Source organism: Watersipora subatra, chromosome 10 (genome assembly GCF_963576615.1).
Source record: "Watersipora subatra chromosome 10, tzWatSuba1.1, whole genome shotgun sequence".
In the NCBI taxonomy this organism is placed as follows: Eukaryota; Metazoa; Bryozoa; class Gymnolaemata; order Cheilostomatida; family Watersiporidae; genus Watersipora; species Watersipora subatra.
In genome coordinates, this window is record NC_088717.1 from 55,182,357 (window position 1) to 55,209,252 (window position 26,896).

Sequence of the window (26,896 nt, forward strand, 5' to 3'; positions counted from 1 at the left end):
AACACCCTACCGAACCGACAACTAAGTGTTGGCATCTTTGGGATCGATCTTTCCGGGCTGACTATCTCTTACGAACAATAGTTTTCTGGATCAATCTTTAAAATGTTATCACAAAAATTGTAGTTACCCTATTTTTTATTGATCTTCATTGGCGAAGTGTTACTATATATATATAACATCATCTAGTATATCAACTTTTAGCCTATAAAATTGGTCTCATTGAAACTGGCTAAATGTCAAGATTTTTGTTGATTTTTTATGTCGATATTTATCTCACAAATGATTTTATTAGTGTTTTCCTAAAATCTATTTTTCAAACTCGTCTCTTGTTGATTTATTCATGCTGTTTTCTTGTGCAAATGACTTTATTACTAATCACATCGCTAAAGTTTATCTGTTATAGATAATTATGTACATTTGATCATATCTTTTTTAAAGCCTCCTGTTTTTGCGTGTAGCGTCTGCCTCAACATGTTAGACGCGAGTGTAAAGGTATAACTTTTCGCAAAATCAACAAGGCCCACAAACCTCTTGAGCTACCGAAACTGATCAGTACAGTTCAATTTAGCCATTTCACTTTAAAACTTTGCGTTTATTTCAATATTTGGGCATTAAGGTTTTAATGGCCTAGTTTGTTTGTCATTGCACTTAATCATAACTGTGTCTCATTCATAACTGCTGGATTGTTTTGAACAGTTTATTAAATACAAATTTTATATATTTATGCTAACCATGCGCATAACTCACTTAATGGCCTCTATTAGTCCATCCATTTTAATTGATAGCTGAAGAGCAAGCACTTGTAAACACTTTGCTTTTATTGTCAGAGAAATGAGTAGGTTGTCAGTCATCTTCATGTATGACTCTTCAAGCACATGCATTTGAATGACATTTGCAAGCATTCTCAGGTGATTGCTTCATTGAAATTATGTTTTAAAGTTTATTTTCGTCAAACATTTCTTTTCACCATTTAATTCTGGCTTACCCTCGCATCGCTCCTGTAACAACGTTTTGATGAAAATACGGCAGTAATATCTTAGCCAGATTTATATGGTAAAATATTTCTAGTCGAGCAGATCATTTGATGTCGAGGTCTTATGTCTTCACAGTTCTTAGTTTCGAATGAAGCATGATCGTATGTACCATTTTCGCTTGCCCTTTTCGTCGGTGTAAATAATACCATCATTATTTATATTATTTTTCCTAGGCACTTGTTGTTATCATCTGTCTGTCAGATCTCGTAAACCCAAATAACTCTCCTTTGTCTCTCTAGCCGAGTCTCTCCCTTATTTAAATATTGATTTAACTCTATTAATATTCACTGACAAGTTGTGACACCATTTGAGCACTTGGAATGTGCGCTGAGGTGATCACCAATCCATCATCTGTTTTTGAAAAGACAAAAAAAAACACCAAACTTAAAGTAAAGTATTAATTTTAGCACTTATACTGATGCATATATGGAAAGGCTTGAAATGAAAGAGTTTGGAAGGTTTAAAACTCAATTTAAGGATGTATGACAGCAGAAAAGTCTAGTGGTTTTGTAGAAATTATTTAGTTACCGACCAGGTTATTTATTGTATTGTTTGTTTATGGAATATCGCTTTAAATATTTAAGTATTCACGTGGTAGCTGTAGTCAGCAGCGCGTGTTCCCAGTCATTGCATCAAAGGTAAGCCAAGGGAGATGAATCTAAGTTTTCTAGGAATCTATGATTTTGAAAGTTGGAAGTAGGAAAATCTATAAATAGATCTACTAGATCTTTTTGGTCTAATCTAGGATTTATCATCATTGCTGTTCTGGCAAATCACGGATTATGGGATCATGTGATTTGATGATACTTTCACGATTTTTCTCAGCCCATTTCGTCCTTCCTGTTCGTTTTCGCTATAGGTTTGATATTATCTCACCTCAAGTGTCTCGTGACTCATAAGCTAACCTATGAGGCCTCCCGGTGTTTCCTCATGCATCCCTTTTAACGTTTTGGGACTAATTTCCTCCATAGAAAGTATACAGCAGAAAAATTTAATCTTTGTTGCAATATCAGATGTTTCCACGATGGTGGTCTCATAATAAACTTGAGTTAGCCTCAAAAATCAATCAATCGCTCTCCTATGATTCATGCATATGCAAATATTGAACACGCCAGCTGGGATCTATGATAAATTATTTGGCTAGCTATTTGGTTTAAACTTTTTCGGGTTATTGATAGGAATATGTGAGACCTCGTTGTAACAGGCCTCGATCCCATGTCTCGTTTTTGCTCTCTCTGGTTCAGTTCTAACTGAAACCCTGTCTTTAGGTGCGGTTAGTGCGCAAGTGAATGCCGGGCCTATGGTTTATGCCGAAGCTTTCCTCGCATCCGGCGCTACATCTAAACTCAAACTGTCTACGCAGAATGTTGAGTCTCTTAAAAACATATTCAGGTAGGTTTGAATCTTTTTCATTCTCTCACGCCCTTAAGTAATCATTTGCCTAGCATGGTTAAATGAGGGAGTCATCCTCTCACGCCCTTAAGTAATTATTAAATGAGGAATTTAAATTTGCCTAGCATGGTTAAATGAGGAAGATACACAAAATTTTAGTAGATTTTATCAGAAAGTATCAGTTTTCTATCATTTGCGATTGTTTTTGATGTTTGAGTTGATCTGACTGCCAGGGTGTTTCAAGATTATAAAATCGACAAAACTTGATCGCTGTTAAAACACTCAGAAGAAAATATGTGCGTAATGACGTCACTAGTTATTATTGTTGCAATAGTTGATATCGACTACGTATTGCGTTCGAGTTGCAGCGTTATATGTCTCTATTCTGTCAGTCTCTTTGCAGCTATAGATGTCATAATCACACTTTCACTTGATCTGAGCATTTGAACCGCGATTAGGTTTTGTCGATTTTAATCTTGAAACATCCCGGCAGTCAAACCACCTCAAATATCAAAATGAGTCGCAAATGATAGAAAAATACCGATACTTTTTGACGAAATGTAATAAAATGTTGTGCAAGTTAATCTTTAAACAAACGCTGGGAACCAGAAACATGCATTTCTGCTGTCAGGTATATTGTTTGGTAGGCATTGACAAGTGATAGTCTGTGATATATGGCCCACTATGATTCAAAGGTTGATCATGGATGGTTGCATAGGCATTCAGGGATATGGGTTAATAGGAGTGAGCTGAATAGATCATCCATCATATTAAATGGTTCTCACGATCAACGAGCACCCCTTTTTCCCTGCTTTCCTACGGCTGGGAGACGCATGACCGGCATCACGTCACTGTTCCTCAAGCGTCTGCCAACTTCACCTCCCGCGCTGTACTCATCATCTTTAAAGATTGTCTCTGTAGCTTTAGTGGTACTTGTCATCATTCATCACTTATTCTTCAGCGCCGACAGGTGGCAGCAGAAGCAGCAGAAGAAACCGCAAGCCGGCATTTGATTCGTTATATTTTTTCCTAAACATGTGATTCACTAGGACAAGAAATAATTGGAACGATGTTGCTTTTTGAATTTGATAAAACTTTAGTGGCTACTTGAAAGTTTCAGTCATTTCGATGGATATGTGTTTACTTCGATAGGTTTATTTTGGTTGTTGTGTGGCCATGCTTTTACACAAGATCATACAAGGCTACATTTTATAGAAAAGAAAACTTCTAAGTTTTATAAAAGTAATACTCACATCGCTTAGTTTATCTGTCTATTGATAATTCACAATGCAACAAGGGAGGCATCGCTAGCGGAGTTTATTAATCAGATGTGACTGCTGCAAAAACATGCCGAATGAGCACCATCATGCTAGACCTATTGTTCAACACATCGAGACCTGCATCTGCAGTAAACAGCCGCCTGGTTAGCTGTCCGTTTAGAGTGTATGACTACCCTAGGGTGTACTTTTAGATTTGGCTTTGATGATTTATTTTTCTTGTAAACTGACTCTTTTTATCTCTTTCATATACAAAATGGCTCTCAGATTCTTACATGGTTAGCAGTTTGTTGGCGAGAGTGGGTGATAGCCCGGTGCTAGGTTTCACTTTAGCTAATTATAATAAACAATCTACTGTATTGTTATATACACAAGTCTGTAGCATTTTCTTACGGGAAGAATTTGAATGGTAGATGAATACCTAATTTGTGTGAAAACAAAAATTGTATTGCAATTCATTTCACGAATAAATTATAGAGAGAATCAGGTAGCTAGAAGCATGTTTTAGACCGATTAATAGGCTATTTTGCCTCAATATAGGATAGATAACTCCTTGTTTTTATTTGATGATTTGGGGCAACTCCTGACTCCAACTCATAAGAAAATTCCCACCTTGTAACACTTCTTGAGAGTTGTACATCGTTATGAATGTCTGATAATGGTGATTTTGTAGAGAATTTGCTAGCGTCTGCAACGCTGCCCTTGAACTCAACAGTCGACTTGTTGGCTCAGGACAGCTACAATACCACGACTCACTCATGGAAAACTTTAAGATCATCAAAGAACGATTGCAGGACATTCTATCCGAGAGAGTTAGTATTTATTTTTCAGTGTCATCGTTCATTTCATTTCTTCTCGTTTTACCTCAAAACTTTTCTCAAATCAGGTTTAAAACTATACTTGAAAGGGTACGGCATCAGTAAAGTCTACTGGTTTCGTGAAGATTATCAAGGTACAGACCATGTTATTTATCGTAGCTGTTTGTTAATGGAATATTTCTCTAATGTTATAAGTATTTACCTGCAATGGTAAATACTTAAAACAAATACTTAATCACTTGGCTTACCTTTATTTATGGCTTACCTTTACTTATCAAAGGTAAGCCAAGGGAGATGAATCTAGGTTTGATTTCAGAAGTTGGATGTTTTTTAATTTTTATCTTCAACTCTTCTATATGTTTCTTCTAGTCATTTTGCATTTGATATTAAGTATTTGCTCGTCTACTTTTCAGTCGGTCCACATATAACTCAGCTGCACAAGCTGCTTGACAATTTCCTTGCTTAAAATATTAAAAGCTACATTTGAAGTCTTATTTCGCCTAAAAACTTTCCTAGTTTTTTGAAAATTGTTCAGATATGGTTGGGTAGAGCTCCTTTCATGGGTTGGTAAGAGAAATGAACAGCTGTTAAATTAATTAGTTTATCATTGACTGGCAGCATTTCCTTTTAAGTTTCTGTTTAATTTCCCACACTGCTCTAAACTGAGACTTTATCAGAAGCAAGAAGAATATCAAGAAACTTGCGTGTTGAGAAACTTTTAATAGGTTGCTAAAAATGGATCAGGTTTATATTTGGTTTGGGCATAAAGACATTCGGTTTTATTTTGTAAATTGAAGTAATGTGATTGCTAAAAAATCATAAGAAAACTGTCATCTTAGCTAACATGGCAGGGAGCCTTGTTAGATCCGGTTTGGTCGGAAGAGGAAAGTCAGCTTTGCGCTTTTTGCCTTTTTGAATTTAAAAAAACATTGTGGTTTTGTTTCGGCAATTTATAGAAAGTTTAAGCTACATTTTTAATCTTGCTGTAAATAGCGAAGGTTAAAAAAACATTTGGAATTGAAATTGGTTAACAAAAATGCTTTGGTTCTTGAAGTACTTTTGTAAATTATAATTTCTTGGTATTTTTTACATTCTTTGAAAGTAAATTGGGTCATTCAATAATATGTTACGATGCTACAATGCGATTCTAAATCTTATAGCTGCAATATAAATACTTTGATGTGGTTTATTCGAAAATGAATCGGCATTTTATTGCATTCTCTCATTTATTAACACTGTAGGCAGGAGAGGCAGATCTCCTAGAGAGCAGGGCGATTAGTTTCGTTGAATCTTCACACCCACTCTTTCCTTTTTATATCTAGACAGGATCCTAGGGCTAGTCATCTTACCTAGATTTCTTAGTTCTGAACCATCTGAACACCCAACCTTATTTGAAGCACTCAACTCGCCCTCAAATGTTATTCACTTCCTGACAAAAGGTTTTTAAACAAATAGTTTAAGAATAATTGGCTGAGCTGGTGTGCTGATGTTATGAGTTATGAATCATGACAAGAACTACACAGTACTTGGCACTGAGTTCTTTAGCAGTAAATTTTAATGCACTTTAAGGATTCCAACTCAGCCTTATCTGAGGCAACTGACATGGTAAATACAAGAGAAAACTGGATCTATACAATATCAATAATTCATCACTGCACTGAATTTCTATGGTTTTAATTTACCTGCTGACACCTGTCATGTTCCACTTGTTGCAGTTGACTGTCGACTAGCCGATGTAAGTTGATGTTGTTTGCACTCTCTTTGTTGACAGTCTTGTGTAAATTACTTGTTGCGCACACACAAACTGCCAGCTTTTGGTTAACTACCTCCTCCAGGCCTATCGCCTTTAACGCCATGCGTACCAACCATAATTTTTCATACTAGTCAGGATTGTAAATAAATAATTTAGATAATAATAGATAAGATAAGTGGAAATAAGATGCATAAAACAAAGATAATCATAAATATAAGTAACTAAACATCAGTGTGCTTTATCTATAGTTTATAGCTATTCACAATAATGATAGAAGTCGATCAAAGTACACTTGTAACTATCGCTCCTTTTCATTGAGATAATTGAAAATTATCATTTTTGAGCAAAATTAACAATTGTCAAAGGTGTTCCACAGCTAGAAGCAGATAGTTTTCAGCTAGGTGTTATATTTATAAATTATAAATTATTCCGTTATCCAATGACACAAAAAAATGATTCAATGCTTCCCGTGTGCTCCTCAAGTCATGCTGGGTAAACTTTGAACTAGTAACACTGAGTAACCAGAGCAATGACCAAATCTTTTGATAATTCAATTTATCTCTTTATGACAGTTGATGGTCCTTAGAGATAGTGGCTAGTACTAAATAGAGCATTCGAGTGACTCATTCATGACTCTTAGCAGTGATTCTATTACTCAGCAATATTTCTTCAGCCATTTCCTTTGTGTTAGTCACGTCTCTTTAATTCTTTTTCTTTTTGCTTCCCCGTAGGAGCTCCTACACTCTCCGCAGGTAAATTTCTCCCTACACTTGAGTGCGAGGCAGCTGGATTGCCATGATGGTGCATGTACGATCATTTACTGCTGTGTGCTCTCACTTAACCTGTTTGTCTCGCTATGGTACCATAACTGCCGCCCTCCTCATCAACCCATAAATATTGACCCTTATTTATGTTAATATCGTTATTGTATTGCTGTTGTCATTGATGACCGGCATTCCCACCAAGAATTTAACATTCCTGTTTATGCAAGAATCTCTTTGATGATTTCAGTTTAGCAGGTTTGGCAAGGAACGTATTCTTGCTTCGAGTTGGTTGAATTTTCTTGCTGTACCTTTTTCCTTGGCATGTCTGTTAGCTTATTGGATTGTTTTTGTGCTCAACAGCTTTTTAAACCGGGACAAGACACAGGGACAAAGTAACTTGGACAAGGTCGTATTGTCTTGTGCGCCTCTTTGTCTTGTCCTGGTGCATCAAGAAGGTAAGGCGAACGAACGATTTGTTAACAGCGTTAATTTAGAGATGTGCGGTTGACTAACACAACGCGTGGTCATCACAGCACATAATACCTCCCGCTTCCTACGCTGTTAGTCGCTATAATGCTTTCATTCTAAACAACTCCATAAATTTAATTTAAACATTACCTCATGTTTTTATGTATGATTTCAAGTCACCTCCTGTTGATTTTGTACGTAACAAGTTCAGGAGGGAGGTACCTGTTGTGAGAAGTCTGGTAACTAACTGAGTAAATAAGATTGAAGCAAGAATGAGTGTTGAGCTTTAGATATTTTATGGCATTATCTATGGCAAATTATGAATTCTCTGTCAAAACAAAATTTGTAAAGCATAAACATGAAACATGTCTGTAGTTAACTCTAAACTCGTAGAACCTGGTGCAAGTATGTTATCCAATAATTAGGCCCAATAGCTCTGTGATTGATAACAGGTCTTATCTGAATGGAATCTAGCATACGGTGACCAAACACATTAATCAAGAAAAGTATATTTCTAGGGAGTGTGCCGTTGAGTTAACAAAACTACTCTGTAGCTGTCTCTGTGTGAACTATCTTACGATTATGTCTCCAACCCCGTCTCTATTTTTAAACTTCTATATGCCTGTAATCAAAACACATTTTCATCGCTATTTTTCCCGCTGTTCGTATATGTAAACCTTATTAAATTGTCAATTTCTTCGTTGTATGCCATGTTATATTCCCACAACCTTATTTGGTTATTTCTCCTGTCATTCTTTGATTCTTCTTCATCTCTATAGTAACGATAAAAAGGAAAATGTAAAAGGCAATTGATTTCAAAAGCAAAACAGAATTCTCAGCTGCCGATATTTTTAAATTGGTTCATTTTGAGGTTTTACAGGTCTTAAGGATCACAGTCAATAGTTTGATGTTAAAATCATACACACTCTATATCATTGCTAATCATTAAATATGGCTTTTTGTTTGCACATCAAATGACTAGTAGTCTTGCTATCAATAGAAATGTAATGAATTTTGATTTGTTTTTCTCCATTTTCTCTACACGATTGCCATACAGACAATGAAATTCTCAAACTTTATTCACAGACCTATTCCACTTAATCACAAGTACAATTGCAGGGCGCTTTATTGTGCTTGCCCTCTTCGTTTGTGCGCTTCTGGCAAAGGCTGGTCTATACCTTCCGATATCTCTCCGACAAATCTCATATTGTCAATGTTTTAGCTGCTCACAGAGGTCATGAATGCCCTGCACTTTGAGAAGAGAGATTCAATTCATTTGGCGCATACAACCTCCAGCAGTTCTGCCTAACTATCCATTAACAGCTGGCTTCTGACTACTGCTCCTGTCTTGTTGCACATCTCTCCATACGCCATGATCGCATTGTTCATATAAACATGTTTATTTGTTGCGATTGCTGTACGTTTTGCGGCAGGGTGGCTTTGTGGCTTCTTTCCTCGAATTCTTTTTATACGAATTTAATTTCATGACTTTGTGCACCGCCAACCACTGATTCTTTCAATTATCCATGTTGTAGATATGTTACTATAGTAATATATTGTCTCAGATTTTAGTATTTTTAATCTTTACAGATATTCTTGCACAGACAAGACACTATCTCTAGAGCCTCAGATTTTTATTTTGCTATTCTTATATCTACAATGTGTAAAGATGAGCTGTTTACCACACAAAGTGCCACATTTAACTTCCAAATATAATAAACTATAACTAAACTATAATAAACTTCAAGTGGCCTGCAAATCGGTCTTGATTGGCTTTTCTTTACTATTTGTTGTTATAGAAGTAATGTTTCCTGAAAAATATTTATATTTTTATAAATAATATAAATATTATTTATAAAAATATAATATTTTATATTTTTATAAATAATATTTATACTAACTCTTAATATTCATACTAACTTTTAACTTATACTCCAAGAGACTGTTTCGACTTGTTTCGATATGATTATATCTCTAACCCATCTCTATTTTTGAACTTCTATATGCCTGTAAATGATAATATCAATCTCTCTCTTCTGCAGTCAGTCGTGGCGTCTAAGACCGTCTATGGTTGTGGCTTGCAGAGATTGTTACATTTGCTACTTATTCCATAGAGCTACTTATTCCATAGATCTACTTATTCCATAGAGCTACTTATTCCATAGATCTGCATGCGATAGTTGAAGCAGTTTCAGGCTTTCACTGGACCAGATTCACTCCCTCGATGGGGAAGGTATGAGCTCAGCAAGTAAGAACAGGTCAAGATATGCTAGCATTTCCATCCTGTGGCAGCACCTGGCCGATAGGTAGGTTTGGTTATTCCTGCCTTCTAGATGCTGTCCGGTGGCATCACTGGAATAGCACAGTGCTTTTACAGAAGTTGTTTCTGGTTCTGTAAGGGTGTCTAGCAACCTCTCCCCATTGGAATTGGGGTTGATAGTTTAGTCCCCATGACCAATCCATGCTAGTAGAGTGCTTATTACATGAGCTGTTCTAGTTTATGGAGTAATGACATACTTCTCAGTGGTATTCCGAATTAGAAGTTGGAGGGTTCTGTTAGATTGATGAGTTTGTGATCATACTTGTCATGTATACCCTCCAAAAGGAGCATTTGACATGCTGAATTACACCGGGTTTCAATCAGCACCGTGTTTTATGGGAAATAACATACGGTCAGTTGTTTTACAAATTATCTTTTAGAATACCACCAAAATGAAGTAATGCTGAGAATATATTGAGTTAACTAGACTGCTTATGACTGTATGACATCACTTCAGATATTTACAGTTGTAATTAATAAATTTAGTATTTATCTGTTAAATGTTTTAAGATAATATTGGGAAAGGTGTGCTTATCAGTAACCTGTACAGTAATATGCACAGCTATGCAATGTAATTCGGCCATTTTTGCTATCTACAGCCTTATTGGGGTAGAGACAACATGAAAAATAATAGTGTATTTACAAAAAGTTTGCTCACGGCTCTGCATTCATTTACATGAAGAAGTAGTGAAATGAGTTATCCCCCCTCATTCTACCCCTAGCATCACCTTATCAGCCAGCAGGCGCTAAGATAACCTGTCTTTTAGATAACTTGCCTTAACGGGTCTACCATATAGAATTTGGCAAAAGTATTCAAATATCGGTTTGTTACATATGCTAATTCTACTAGCAACAAGTGCCCATTTAGTGTGTCAACAAGATTTTAAAACTTCTCCGCCATCATTGCAATTTCTTTTGGGTTTCTACAATTATTTGAATATAGTAAAAGAGTCACAGACAATAAGCAGATGTACAAGAAATGTAATTATTATAAAAAATAGAAAATTTGATTTATAGCGCTATAAAGGAAAGTATTGGTAGCTACTATTGCATTGGCATCACATCTTGTTATAGCCTAAGAATGGTTTATGTAGAAAAAAATCATCTGTTTGCTATTCCACATAATTTATAACAAGTGCTAATAATATAATACATAAAGTGCTTATAAAAGATTGCTTATTGACATTGTACATGACATCTTCACATGAACCCTTGAGCATCATTGTTATACTTTACCTAATACACAATGACCTCATTCAGTACCACAAAGACTGGCTGCCAATTGTCAGCTATTCAATTTAAAGGAGAACATAGAGCTCACATTTTAAAAATTAACTACCTAAATTGGTAGCAACGGTTAATGATATCTGTATTTAGTAATCCAACAGACTGTTATTTGCAGTTATCACACCCAGCCTATCAGCTATCTGTTACCACATACCTGGCTATTGTTATTATTATAGACCTATTACGATTATTGTTTTACTGATTATTGTCCCTTACTGGCTCAACCCTGTGATTGTACCACTTATTACTTTAGTTGAAACTGAAGCTTGCATAACTCCCAGTAGATGATAGTATCAACTCAGTATAGTTTGTGTCATAGCCCAGGGGTGAGAAGTTCTAACGTTCCACTAAGGATAGTCGTCGCTGTATTCTTTTTCACACATTCTGTACTTTTTTGTATTTTTTTTCATGGGCTTGACTTTGTGGCTGCTCATAGGCAAAGCACTCTTTTGAGCAATCGTCAACAAGCTTTAAGTTTCTCATTTCATTCAGCCAGTTTCCTCTCATTTTTGTATTCATTCACAGCTTTGTTGACCTTCTATGGGTACATGTAGACTTTTTAGTCAGTTGTGTTCTTAGTTTATATTCCTAAAATCTAACGTCCTACTCATCAGAAACTCATTCTAATCAGGTAAGTGTAAACCGCTTCCTTTACCTTGAAAACCGTTAACATTTTAGTAACTGCTCGCTAAATGGCAAGCTGCAATGATCACCAGTTTTTTTTCACAGAAATCATTATTTTTGATCATTTTAAAATTTCAAAACAGTAGTGTAGAGGCCATCTTTGACGTCTTCTGAGCCTGATTCAGGCTCTCCCCCAGGCAAGCCCAGACCAAGCTAATCACATTATGATGGAGCAACCTGACCGCCTTGAAAGAGCATTACGTGGGGTGGAACGCTTGGTATACATTGCATAGACGGACCTGCTTGACTCCTACCGAACAACTATGGCAAAGGAGATGCTCTGCAACTCCTTGAATCACACCCTCTGACAATGGCACCTCTTGGCCATACCAAGAAATGAGTTGATGTAAAATTAAGGTACCGGGATGTCAACCAGAGCTCCAGTCAGGGCTATGGGAAAGAGCAACCAAACCAAATATAGTTTGCAATGGAGGACATAGTGGCCCTGATGGTCAACAGATTGGCTGAACAAGTTGAATAGCTACTGGATCGACTCAGCACCTTATCCAATAGAGCCAAATGAAGACTAAAATAACCGTTTGTTGGGGTGCAGGGGGAAAGAGCACATACAGCAGGACTGTCCTAACCAAAAGAAGCCTGGTTCAAAAAACGGCTGAGAGCTGCAACAGTAGAGCATACTTCTTGTTGCACTAAAGCTCTCAACACTCACCAAATAGGCAAGCTTCCAATCAAGCGACATGGGAGAGGATTGGGGATACCAACGACAGTTGGAGTTAACCCAAAAGGACGAAAAAACCGAGGACCCAGAAGCAAAAGTCTTTCTACTAGGCTACCAGGTTACCAGAAATCATTACCAACCATAGAAAGGTTAGGGTCTTACCTGACTCTGACCGACAGGTCTGCTGGACCAGGTACTTTTAAATTCGTTCTCGAAACCACCGATGGAGAGCAATAAAGGAAGTTTGGGAGTCTATATAATGAAGGCAATGTAAAAGTTCACTGAACAAACACCAACAAGTTGTATCTAATGGGAAATCTGGAACTGAGCGGTTGGTGTCTGCTTTGGTATGAAACATCGGCCGGTGTAGCTCGGCCTTGAGGATAACACATTTAGGTGAGACCCCCAAAACAATTAGTTAGAATGTTTAAATGTTTTCTTTACAATGTTGTATGGAAAAGGACATACTAATTTCCGCATCAGTTGAAAAACTGGCTAATAAACTAACTAATGTTGTTTTCAGAAATGCTTTGTTACTGTTATTAATCACCCAAAAAATTACTATTATTTTGGCCTCATCAAAAAGGCAAAAATTCTGATCATCCAACTACATGTAATTAGCCAATGAGAAGGAAGCTAATCTCATGCTTCAGCTTATATAGTGAAGCGATTCATTTGGAGTAGCCTGCACTATCAATAAGTATTTATTTACAATAAATAAATTTGTTGTATTTGAAATTCGCATTGGATGTTTTACTAGGCAATATGGCAAATGTAGACCTTGCTTTATAAATACGTGACCTTATTCTTCATGATGGACTTTTTAAACTAAACACTCCGGTACAGTCTTTTTTAAACAACAATACAGGGTGTACGTCACACAGGCTATGTAATACATATTAGCATGTACAAGTATATTCAGATGACTTGTGGATATTTGAGTATTACCAACTCAATGTAATTGACTGGTTATTTTATTGGCCATTCATTTCTATGACAGTTATTCTGGCTAGTTAGGTATCACATTTACTGTATTTTCAGAAATCCATAGAAATGCACTTATTGTTTCTAGAATAATTCTTTATACAGGTTTGAGCCAAGCATAGAGAGTTTGTTAGTGGCAAACATTGCTGCAGGAAGATCTCATGTAGTTTGAGATTACTTGTTTTACTGAACCTTCACGTTTAGCTTTTCCATTTTACATACTTTTAAATACCCATTGCTCCACAAGAAACTATCTTATCTCTAAGTTGATGCGATGGTTGACAGATTGTCACCCCCAACCCTCGCTATCCTCCGTTTCTCCATCATCACCCCATCTTTCCTATCTCACTCCTCGATACTCTCGTCTCTCTGACCTCCTCCATGGACCATTTTTGTTTGTGACATGCCATTGTTAGGTAAGGACCGTGGTAACTGTTCACCTATATTGTTAACTTCAAATAATTCCACATCCTTTTACGCCAAAGTAGTGCAGTTTTAAAAGAGTGCTGGTAATATCAGCTACAATGCGGCCCCTACATGGTACCGTAGTCTTTTTTGATACAAATTTTTAGATTGGACTGTCATGCTTGTTCTTTATTGTTATGCTAAGTATATGATATTCTTGGTGATTAGCTTGCCATTTGCCAATGGCTGACTAGCTTTTACCTCACCTCATCCCACTTTATATCGGTTGAAGGATATTTGATAAATGGTTTGTCACTCGTCGTTGCTCAGAGCGCTCTGTTCTATAATTTACTTGGTAGTTTATCAAATAAAGCTTATCTAGTGACAGGATAAAGCGCTGAGAAACGCAAGATTGTCAGTTTATGAAATACCAGAGATAAATTATTTATGAATGAAGAGGAAAGTTTTAGCAGTTAACTTCAACATTCCACACCACTCATATATGATTGGTAGGGGAAAGAGTGTCAGAGGGGTGGGCCGGCCAGGCAACTAAAGCAAAGCCTGTTGCTGGGTAAAATTGTACCTTAGAAATGTTTTGGCTAAATTATCTTCTCCATCTCATTACATAATTTCAAGTATTCAAGTACCAGTTCAAGTGTTGTTGGAATTTCTTAAGTCATTCAAATGCTGTCTGTCTGTTTGTCTCATCATAATAAAAATGTAGATTGAACAGTTCTGTGTGCAGTGACTTGACTAGTTCTACAAATTAAGCAAAACTTATATACTATTATAATTATTGTTATTCATTTCACTATTAGCGCTATCATTTTCATGATCAATATTGCTATTAGCATTTACTGTTATTATTACTATAATTTTTAGTACTCTTCGCTTATTATTGTCATCAATATCTGTGCTATTGGTATCATCATTTTTATCATTGTTATAATTATCAATGATATTATTACTGACTAGAGCCACTAGGCTGAAATGGGTAGACTTTCTTTGTGACATGAGCTGACCCAAGAAGAACAGTCTTTCACATACTACTACTGTTCTTCACCTGTACTACTAGTAAAAATAAATATTGCATCGGTTGGTTTTCAGCCTCCTAGAACACCAAACGTCGTGAGAACTGCCTTAGCATTTGCGTCCAACATCTTCTTCGCCTCCTATACTAAGTCTTGACATTTTGTCAACTTTTCTATCTCGTTATCCTGGACTCTGAAGGCCTCTCAGTATGGCTGCATCAATGGTGAATGACTCTCTATTCTATTTGTTCATCATCATAATCTTAGCTAGCATTGCTTCTGTTATAATAGCATTGATGATAGTAGAAATAATAATAATAGAATGGAATCCTTTCGATTTAAGCTGAAGCCCAGGACTATTAATCTTTTCAATGGTAACACTGCGATAAAATACTTCATAGTAATAATAATGATAATTGCTGTTGCAAGTGTTGTCTTCAGCTTTCTCACTTGTCAAAAACGCACAAGAGAAGTAAGTGGCTTGTGGAAAACATCTACATCAGTGATACCTGTGGTGGTGGAAGCACTGGGAGTTGATCCGAAACTACAAGACATCTTGGGAATGTTGGATACCAAGGAGGTAGACAAAGTGCAGTTCTCTGCCCTACTAGGACCAGCACCTTTTTTCAGAGACCACCTTTTTTATTTCTATTATAATAATATTAGTAATTGTAATGATAATACATGAAGTGCAAAAAAGGATACAACAAACTATTGACCAGATTTACAAGGGAACAATCGGAGAAGGAATACGCAGACGCAAACATCGAGAGTAAGGAAAACCACCGTAAAGACAAGCCCCTGCATGAAGAATGCTCAAAGATTGTACATAAAGATGATTCAAAGGAAACATTGGTATGGTTGAAGCATGGATATATAAAAAAGGAAACAGAAAGATTCATCACAGCAACACAGGACCAACACGATGGAGGAAGGCCCAGATAAAAAGGTGAGGAGGAACATCACTGTCCAGGATGTGCTATGACAGAGGCCCAGGTAGAAAGGTGAGGAGGAACATCACTGTCCAGGATGTGCTATGACAGAGGCCCAGGTAGAAAGGTGAGGAGGAACATCACTGTCCAGGATGTGCTATGACAGAGGCCCAGGTAGAAAGGTGAGGAGGAACATCACTGTCCAGGATGTGCTATGGCAGAGGCCCAGGTAGAAAGGTGAGGAGGAACATCACTGTCCAGGATGTGCTATGACAGAGATGAAACAATGTTTCACACACTCAGTGACAGAAACTGTCACAAACTGAGTATGGAAAACAAGATGACAAAGTGACTCAACCTGAACAGTTGAAACCTCTTCAAGAAGTATAGATTAGAACACGCTCTCAGGTAGTATGCACATACAGGTTTGGAGAAAGGCAAAAGAAAACTGGTCCATTTGGTCTGTAATTAGGGATGATGCCACTACCATGTATCTTGTTATCATGGCATCGTGTATTTGTAGCTTTGTCCTGGTTTTATTAATGCCTCTGTTGATGCCTCTAAAATGCCTTTTGTAAGCCATACATAGGTCGCTTCCATATCAGTATATATTTCTTCTAGCAGTTGTCTGTAGAGCTAACCGTGGATTGATCTTCCATTATAGCCATGATAATTTTGGTTTTATGTGTATTGTATAGCATTAAACAATTTTAACATGTTGGCTTCCTTTTTTAACTTTTCTCCTTTTGTCATAGAAAATCATTTTTCTAGTACTGTTTCCCTATTGATCTTAGCACCAAGACACTCTGAGGTCTTTTCACATATACAGTGTATCTATGTATAAACAGTGTCTTTTAGTGTATACAGTATCTCTAAGTATATACAGTGTCTCTAGGTATATACAGTATCTCTAGGTATATACAGTATCTCTAGGTATATACAGTGTCTCTAGGTATATACAGTATCTCCAGGTATATACAGTATCTCTAGGTATATACAGTATCTTTTGGTATATACAGTATCTTTAGGTATATACAGTATCTCTAGGTATATATAGTGTCTCTAGGTATATACAGTATCTCTAAGTATATACAGTGTCTCTAGGTATATACAGTATCTTTAGTTATATACAGTGTCTCTAGGTATATACAGTATCTCTAGGTATATTGGCTGCCAGTCAGTCAAAAACTCAAGTTTTCATCTGATTGTCTGATTACAGGCAGCAACCAATCAGATTCCTTGTTGTATGCCACTATCTTGATAGAATAATGACATTTGCTTCAGTCTGCGAAAAGGACCATACGAAGTGCAGACACGCAACGGAATGTGCTAGCTAAGCAATGTGAAACTACCACGGAATGTTAGTATCAAGTTCCCTTAGATATTTCTGCACCCCATTTTCACTCGCGTTTTAGTGCAATAGAAGGTCTATTAACATATCCAGAAACCATATCAACTACTATTGGGTAAAGTAGCAGGACAAAATTTTTCTCATGTGCATGAGTCGGTAGTCGATATATATTTTGAAGATAAGTTACTGTAGGAATTTTTTTAAATCCTGCTTTGTAGGAATGGCTGCCTTTGAATGAAAACTTTCTTAGCAGGAATGTTTTTTAGTTGACACCAAATAGTTTGTTCATATTATTCACTACAGACGAATTTTGTTGAATTGCCTGCCATATAGCATTAACCTAAATTCAATCTATAAAGATAATAAATTTTTTTGTGTTTAGTGACTATTCGACAGTCTACGAGGATTTAGAAGGCCACTCACGTCAAATTTCAAAAAATGTTATCACATAGTATAGATATTATTTTATCATTTGAGTTTTGTTTGTTGTTTCAAGTGATCTGATTGCCAGGATGTTTCATGGTTAAAATTGACAAAGTTTGCTCGCAGGAAAAATGAACAGCAGAAATCTATTTCTCCAGTAATTATGTCAATAGTCACACTTCCTGTTTGTCCTTCTTGTTATGACATCGGTATGACTGCATTCAAGTTGCAGTAGTACATGTCTCTATAGGCATATATTTTATTTTGTATTCGCTCATGATTGTTGGGGTAAAATGTCAAGTATAGCCTCAGATACATTGCTGTAAATGTTTCAAATAATTTAAAGATAGGTTGGTTAGAAATTGTCATAGATATAATATAATAATAAGGTATATACATGTATATCTATGGAAATTGTCCATTGTTTCCCTCTAAATGCTGTGTGAACATGTGGGCACCCAATGCTGATGGAACCATATATTTATCACTTACTAGATGAATATCCTGCATCGCACGAATAAATCAGATCACATTAGCGGTCAGATCACCTAAAACAACAAATAAAATCTCAAATGATACAACGATATATATAATTTTTGATAAAATCTTTTAAAATTTAACATCAGTGACCCTTTAAACTTGACCTTGGCCCTTAAACAGCTACGAGTTTATATCAGGTAGCTTATCAGAATAAAAAGATGTGAAGGTTAGTGCACTATATACTCATGTACTATGAGTACATAATCTCATATATTCACACTCCATGTACAAAATGCTCGACAACTGTTTCATGTCTACTGCGTTCAGCCAGATGGTTGTGCATTATACATGCCATTCACGTTATTCCTTTTCAGTTTCTGACAAGCAGATTTGGTGTGATGGATGATGAGCTTGCTCGTTGCTATATACTCAAAGCTTGGGGTAAACTTAATCTGAAAATATTGCCAGCTTTTCTGGGACAAGTAGTAAGTGCACTTGAAACTGAGCGAGGCACTGGCTTTACAAATGTCCAATGTACAGCATATGCAATTCTTTGTGTTCAGCATCTGGTGACTTTTAGGTCTGCCAACATTTGACAAACGTTGATATGACTCCTCAACAATTGTTTGGCTAAAGCCCAAATTAGTAATACTTCAGAGAGAAATACTCGACTGCTGAAAGAGTAAACCGGAGGATCTAGAAAACAGCAGGACAGGATAACTCCTGCTGGCTGCTTTCCTTTAGATTTTCCGGTTTTTTCTTTCATTTCTTCTTTCATCTTCCGGCTGAGTGCTTCACTCAAACTAGTCGTCTGCCAAATTATTTTACATTTAAGGTTTAGAAAGACTGTATTCTCCACAAAATAAGGCGCACTTGAAAGCCTAAAATCATTTTTATAAAATCGACTTTATATCTTTTAATACGGTGCACCCTGTATGTGGACTGGGTTCCAAAATCGATTATACATCCTTTAATACCGACTGATTCCACTGAGCTCTGAAATTTGTTGCGTGCTTTGGGAAGTGCACTACAATCACCATTCAGCAGAACATTTCGTCACAAAACAATAAAAACTCTGGCAAAACTCCTGCAAAGGTATAAGCAAAGGTGTGCTGTTAAGCGCTTTTCATTTGTTTAAGAAACCCCTAAAATGGCGTGGTTAACATGCTGCGCTTATGAGGCTCAGTTTCAATTGGAAGACAGGGTGGGAGAAGTTATGCAACCATATGCAAATGGATTGTGGGCACATAGGCTAAGGCAAAACCGGCCTCTACTGTCAGTTTTCGAGAAAGCTGGAATCGATGTTGAACCGCAACCGGCCTGCGAGTCTGACTCAGATGATGATGAGGAGAAACTCGGAATGTTGGACAGAAGAATAAATGTTTTATCTAATGAAATTCTTAAAGTTTACAGTTTTGCCTTTGTTGTTGTTTTTACATGTTTTATAATATGAGTTATGATATGGTGCGCCTTATAAATTGGTTATGTACAGAAATAGGCCAAGGAATTGAGACTGCGTCTCATCATACGACACACCCTGCGTGGTCTCATGGTGCGGAAAACACAGTACTTTATATTATAACCATTTAACATTCATTTTTTGCTATAAAGTTTACGTAAAACAAGAATAGATTAGTAGATATTTAGAGGAACATTTATCACATAATATACACAAGTGACATGACCCATTTATTGACCTATTTAATGTGGCGGCTGCCATTTTTTGCAAATCGTCTATTTTATGATTAAGAAAGGTGCAATAAGATTCCAAAGCGTTTTACTATCAGTTGTTCCATAAGAATTTCGTATTAGTGGTGCAATTAACTGAATACAAAAGTTGTCTTCCCGTTATAGGCATAAATGTATGAATGGCTACCTCCTCATTGGCTGAAGGAGCATTTGCCTGATGAAGCGCTGATAGCGTGTGATTATGAAGGAGGTGTTCAGTTGACAAGCCTGCTTCACACCCGACACTAGTTTACCTTGTTGTCTCTCCATCTTTATATTCAGACTCGGCTAGCGTGTGGTCACTTGCGAACTTGATGAGCATTACCTTTGTTTGTAAGAATAGCATCAAAACTTTTATCAGCGAATAGAGGATTTAAAAAAAAAAGTATTTCTTATTTCATGCAAATCGGATATATAAGAAATATTTAGGACGTCATTCCGCAATGAGGACTCGTGGGTGTCTCTGTCTGAGGAACATGTCACCATACTGGATATACATGGCAGCCACTCTGCTCTTCACATTTGGCAGCAAACAAGCAGTGGCTAGAGCTACTTCACAGTGCGAAGAGGTGAAGGAGGCCTACACTGGTATGGGCTTCAGCCCTCTTGATGTGCCAAAGAGCAGCATTGCTCTTAAAGGTCAGTAGAAATAGTTAGACATCCGAGTGCATTTCAGCTCGATATTCTCAGTATAGTTTCTCTACTTGAAACAGACCTACAAATATGACTTAAAACAGACTTAAAACTTCACAATTCATAATTGAAACAGACTTACAACTATGACTTAAAACAGACTTAAAACTTCACAATTCATACTTGAAACAGACTTACAACTATGACTTAAAACTTCACAATTCATGTAAGCGCTAAGATGCAAATAAAACAGCAATAGGCTTTTGCAATATTTATGAGCTAAACCATGTTACCTGTACTTTCAGAGGTCAATTTTTATTCATTGTGGGGTGAGCTCTCTGGCAACAGCTTTTAATTCTCCACCTTTTCTAACCACATCAAACAGCCAGTCTAATTCAAAATCCAGAAAACTGCACTTGTAAGGGGAAACTTGGCGGTAATTGTTTTTCAACGAATTAATAATTCAAAGATATTTTGTAATATATTTTAAAAGGCATTTTTATGACCAAAATTGGTATTATCTCCGCTCATCAAATATTGCTGTAGCCAATCGTACAATTTTATTGATAAGTTTCATCAAGAAGTGCAATAACGACCTTAACTTTAATCTATGCACATTTCTCAAGGCTATTAAACACCAACCGATAGATTATCTCTCGCTATTCAAAGACTGTCTCTCAGCTAAGCTTCCCAAGCATGCCTGGGCCCATCAAGCCAAGCGCACAGACACCTTTAATCTCACTTGAAAACATCCAAACTAACAAACTTGGTTCATAAACCTTCATCTCAAACAACGCCACGCTAAGTACGCATGATTTTCGTAAGGGTTTAAGATCGCGCACTAAAGAGTCGACCAGCCTCTCCTATAACAATATTTGGAGAACCTGCTCCGCTACAAAACTTAACGTAAATCATATTTGATTTCCATTATGAGCAATAGAGTAAATTAATTGAGATTTGTTAAAGCCGAGGGGATCGACGAATGAAAAGTGATATGTGTAATCCAACCGCAGCAGTATATAAACAACGAAGTTTTTGTTCTTTACAATCGCAGGTGCAACTTTTAGTTTCACCATTTAGCTAATCGATTTGGTTGGGTACAATAATCACGTAAACAGACAAATTAACTTCCATTCACATTTCAAACCTTCCCTCTTGTTATACACGATCTTGATAAGGGTCTCTAGCTTTCCAACACAATGGACCAAACAAGACAGTAAATGCTTTTTTGTACAAGCGTTTGACTTAAGCAAATTGAAACAGCTCTAACGCAGGCCAAAGTGTTCATTTAAATCGCAGTAAATTGCTACAGCGCAGCAGTTCAAAATATCTGGCAGCATGTGTTGTTCAAACTTGACGTCAGACAGCGACCGGGAAGACAACTTCGGTGCAATTTAATGAATTATGAGATCCTTCCAATCCTCCAACCCCTCTTGCAATAGAGCATATTGAGTTTAAAGATGGATTTACACAAAAATCGAATAGATTTTACCAAGAAGTGTCGGTATTTTTCTATCATTTGTGATTGTTGTTGATGTTTGATGTGATCTTATTGCCAGGATTTTTCAAGATTAAAATCGACAAAACTTGATCACGATTGAAACAGTCAGAAAAAAACATGCCGAAATGATGTCACTAGTTGCTATGGTAGCTTTAAGTGCTATATGTATCGGCTATTGCGTTCAAGTTGCATCGTAACATGTCTCTATTCTGTCAGTCTCCTTGCAACAACAGACGTCATAATCACATTTTTGCTTGGTCTGAGCATTTTAATCTTGACCAAGTTTTGTCAATTTTAATCTTGAAACATCCTGACAGTCAGATCATCTCAAACATCAAAAACGATTGCAAATTATAGACAAATACCGATACTTTCTGGTAAAATCATCTAAAACTCTGTGCAAGTTCTGCTTTAAACCGAAAAGGTTATCCAAAGCAAAAGCATGATTTACTTCATTATTGCCTGATCACCATGTAACATGTTGGCCTCCCCTAATGACTCACAGACAAACATAATCACCAGCTACAAACATATACCTTCAGACATCCGGCTAATTATAAGGTAGGGAGCATCTCCTACCTCAAGCGCATGGCTGCAAGCATTGAGCTCTAAGCTAATCCACCATTACATTGAGGTCTACACTCATATTAGTATTCATAATAAAATGCAAGGCTGTCTAGATGAAGGCCCGAAGCCAACAGACTGTTAGATATTCGTGTTACATACATGTAGTTAAACAAACTGTCAGCTGCTTTCAGAGCCGCTGCCAATATCTGTTGCTGCGCTCAATCACTTGTCGGCAATGAGAGCTGCTTTAGATGTTAAAAGTGAACCTTGATGAACAAGCACCTGCTAGAACTTGCTCATCACATCCCTGTCATGCTTTATTTTTCTATTTCACTTCTTTATATTAGTCTTGTTTTATTATCTCAAATTCAGCCATTTATAGACTGCGCCTTTGCTTGTTTCATCTCCATGGCAACCAAGCTCTTCCCCACATTCTTTAACCCATTTAATTGTCTCAAGGTTGATGGATAGGTCATATCTTGTTGGTCAGATGTTAGTCAACCGTGTGAAATCCAGATCGTACTTGTCTAAACCCGTTAGGTACAAATATGTTATATTTTCTTACCAATAATAACACTAGATCGTTGAAGGCACCTTGAATAGTGATTGGCGTCTAGTAGTGATATCAGAATGCTAACGAGTTGATGAGTCTAGGTATTCATAGAATAAGATTGCAAGTGGCAGGCTATTTAAGTAGATTACACCCTCAACTGAATGAAAGTATGGCTCAAGTAGGAAACCATAATATTGTTATGTAAACATTTTAAGGCTAAATTATTCTTATTAATGAACTACTTCTCACAGCGCTAAGGCCTAGTTTGTGCCGCGAGACATTTATCTGTGTGTTACTCTGCAATTGAAACCTTATCATTATTTATATTACCATTAGAAGACCGTTTGCTGCCATTAGTCTAAAACTCTTAGCGGGTATGTCAGCCATTGAAAGGTGATAACATTTGAGTTTGGATAAACTTAAGGAAAACATGCCGCGAGTTGTCGGGGACGAGATTAACTCTGACTCACGAATTGAAAGGAACTTTTGTCTTATTGTCTGCTGACCATGACGAGCAGGAGATCTCTATGAATAAAAGAAAACACTGCTACTTTACCTTCTGTTCAAACAATGACATCCGTCACTGTGGGCCTTTCACTGAATGCTTGTCGAGTGAGTCACAAACATCGGAGCATCTTTTCACGACTCTAACATTTCATTTTGCCCCAAAGGCTCACTCTTGAGTCACAAAGAAGACCATGAATGCTTAAGAAAATGTACAGCGGTTCCAACTGTTCCATTTTTAGCTCATGGAGAATTTTCATACATAGTCAACTACCAATTTCATTGTTCAGTTTGGTGAAGCTATTGCTTTTCCCTTATACTATATAAAATAGCTTTGGTATGCCTTGGTCCAGTTTTTAAATAATTTATCTTGTTTGACCTGATACTTACCATATTTGTCAGTACGCTTTACATTCTTGTTGAATATTGAACTGTTCATAATATAATTAAATTCGGCTTTACCAAGCTGCCCAGTGAGAGTTCACTGTAATAGACATCAAATGAGCCTTTTTATCAATGAAAACTTGTATTAAAAATAAATAAATGTATTTTTATTACCTTTTATAAAGTTTGTCGCTTTTTTGTGATAGGCTGCAAGCGTTCGCTTGGATTAAAGTGACAATCACTTCTGAGCTAAGCAAAAAATCTTAAATCTGTAAAACACTTGGCATCCTAGAAACTAATGCTGAAGAACCTGTCTAGACATGCCATACCTTATCGTTACAGAGAGCCTTAAATATTTGCTGGCTCGGCTTGATTAGAGTCCAGCCACGCGTGTGGATTTGGAATGCTCTATGGGGACAGTTTGTATATGTTAAACATAACAGCCTAGAATAGGTAATACGAGTAGTTGGAAATTGATAACAAACATAAATTCAAGCTAGTTAACACCCGCTGCTCAGACCCAACCAGTAGCCATTATTAGGACTGTTCTTTGATCGTACGAGGTGAATGCTAATCTCATACATTGATACGCCGATGAAAAGAGCAGTTCTGGTTCTCCATTGTACTTTACTACACAACCGTTAGAATACCATCTGAAAAGCTTCTCTTGTGTTTTCCATGCGTAAAGTATACAACGCCATCATGAATGGTTGAAATGCCCTAAAAGCTCTCGCAAACAAATATCCATTCTCCTTTGATCATGGCCTGTCGGCTTTCATGCAATGCCTAGAAGCAAATGGCCTTGTATCGTGCCATTGAATAGTGAAATGTTAAACTCTCTTGGGAGTAAAATACATGCTGACAGATGCCCTATTCATTTGTTTTTCATTTTCTTCGCTCGTAATTGTCCCTCATGAGTCCTTCACGCTGCCATAAAATTATGAACAGTTTCTGAAGGGTACAAAATGTAACAACTAATTTTGAGATGCTTACAGTCGAAAGCCAATTCTTGATTCCTCGCAGAATTAAAGCATGACTTACAGTTAAACTTACAGTTATATTAACAGTTGTACTGTACTTACAGTTAAACTTACAGCTATACATACATTTGTACTTACAGTTATACTTACAGTTATGCTAAGCTGTGCAACTAGAGGCCAATAAGGTGTATATGTAAACTTTCCTTTAGAAACCTAGTAAAAGTTTCATGCAGGAGAGTATCAACTCATGTTTGAAGCTTTTTGTAAAGAGAACAAAGTTGTCAGGGGCTAAGAATACACAAGCCATTATTAATGGCTAGCAAGCTGTCTTCCGAGACAAGCCATTCTTGCGTAACGTTATATTCTGCTGGAAGACCTTAATTTATGCTTATCATAATAAGCCATAGAACTGCCTATAGTTGTGGTAGACAGTGGGAACAGGTACAGGATAGTAGCAATGGTGGATACCAGGTCCTCTTTGGCTGTTTTTAGGAATACCTTTTCTTGTCATTTGTGCAGAACAGACAACAGACGGCAATGTAAGGTCACTAACGCTTTAAACCAGGCCCCTCTGTTCAGCAGGAATACTGTTGGCTTTCTAATACATTATTATATTATACTAGTATGCTGGCAGTAGCATGTATCGTGAGAGACTACCAGGTGTAATGGTTATATGCACAATTATTCTTCAAATCGGTAAGGTGGTCGAGTGGTGCAGTTGATAGAGCGCCTGGCTGCAAGATGAAATATCTGAGTTCAAATCCTACGCAAAGCAGTTTTCTTTTTTAATTCTATTAGGACGGACATACGGACAGACAGACAGATGTACATGGCTCTTGTTATTGTAAAGATTACTTAAATGGCAATAACTATAATAATAATAATTTTCTTTCCAACGAAGATGTTTACCAAATTATGCCATAGTACAAAAAGAATGGCACCAGTTAGTCAACAAAATCAAATAAATAGTTTGACCTAAATTGTTCAAAATACCTTTTTCTGCTAAGAGAACGAATATTGGGAGAAAGATAACTAGAGCAGATAGCAATTATATTTTTGCTATACTTTACGAACAAGAGATATTATTTGTTATGTAAAACCTTTTCGCTTGTAAATCAACCAATGAAAATGTGTCTCGTAGTTGGAAATATTCTTATATTAATGGCTGGCTTGGTAACTTAGAATGCAAAAAGTACATTAGTCACTAATAGACCCAGCCAATGAAATGCAAGTGAAGCAAAAGCATTTGGAACAATACTGCTAGACCTAGTATCTGTTCCTTCAGACATTTGCGCTGACGATGGTGGGTGAAAAGCATTTGTATAGTGAAGCCTTAATATGTACTAGAGCTCAGGCAGCCGCCTTGAAATATGATAAAAACCTGTATCTTCTCAAACACTGTGTGTACTATACGCTTATCTTATATTATATAGTCCTCTTTCAGCAATGTTTATGCTGGCCATAACATGATTGATGGTCATTGAGATGCATTACTGAGGATATGAAGCCAATATTTATCAATAGGCCTACTGCTAAGAAGAATATCTGCTTATTTTAATTGCCACTGAATACCGCTCTTGACTAAATCAAAATAGACATTTAGAAATTTTTCTGTCGCCAATATTAATGACATATTTGGTAACATATGTTGCAGGAGATGATCTGCAGATTTGCCCTGCTGGATTCAGCTGCTGCTCGCGAAATATGGAAAGCCAACTCACTTCTCACAGCAGGCAGAGGTATGAAGAGAGGCTCGTCGGTGCAACGGATGCAGCAAAACGACGACTCGTCACCGTGACGACTGAAATCCATGGTGAGTAGACAACTCCGTACTTTAAAACTAGAGAGTTTACTGAGCGTTTTGTAAAGTGTACCAGGGTTAACACTTGCTCCTACAGATCAGAGAGTCTAAGCCTAAAAATAAATCTATAAACTCGCTGGATTAAAATTTAACCACGAGGGAA

General features: G+C 36.8%; 2 protein-coding genes across 10 annotated transcripts in view; both read left to right on the plus strand.

Moving 5' to 3' along the window:
• The window catches only part of LOC137406570 (dedicator of cytokinesis protein 9-like), a 106,056-nt gene extending 96,593 nt beyond the window's left edge, over nt 1–9,463 (plus strand). For 8 of the 9 annotated variants that reach the window (XM_068093165.1, XM_068093169.1, XM_068093162.1 and 5 more), the window contains 4 exons: nt 2,303–2,426; nt 4,377–4,515; nt 7,006–7,026; nt 8,729–9,463. In XM_068093165.1, coding sequence (XP_067949266.1) covers nt 2,303–2,426; nt 4,377–4,515; nt 7,006–7,026; nt 8,729–8,815 — 371 coding nt within the window. In that variant the 3' untranslated portion in view covers nt 8,816–9,463. The remainder of the gene's footprint in view (nt 1–2,302; nt 2,427–4,376; nt 4,516–7,005; nt 7,027–8,728) is intronic. The other variant, XM_068093164.1, reaches the window with a different exon arrangement.
• Nucleotides 9,464–20,042: 10,579 nt separating this feature from the next.
• LOC137405711 (glypican-6-like) overlaps nt 20,043–26,896 on the plus strand; it is a 30,314-nt gene continuing 23,460 nt past the window's right edge. The window contains exons 1-2 of the mRNA XM_068092069.1: nt 20,043–20,449; nt 26,587–26,745. Of these exons, the coding sequence (XP_067948170.1) occupies nt 20,254–20,449; nt 26,587–26,745 (355 nt within the window). The 5' untranslated portion in view covers nt 20,043–20,253. The remainder of the gene's footprint in view (nt 20,450–26,586; nt 26,746–26,896) is intronic.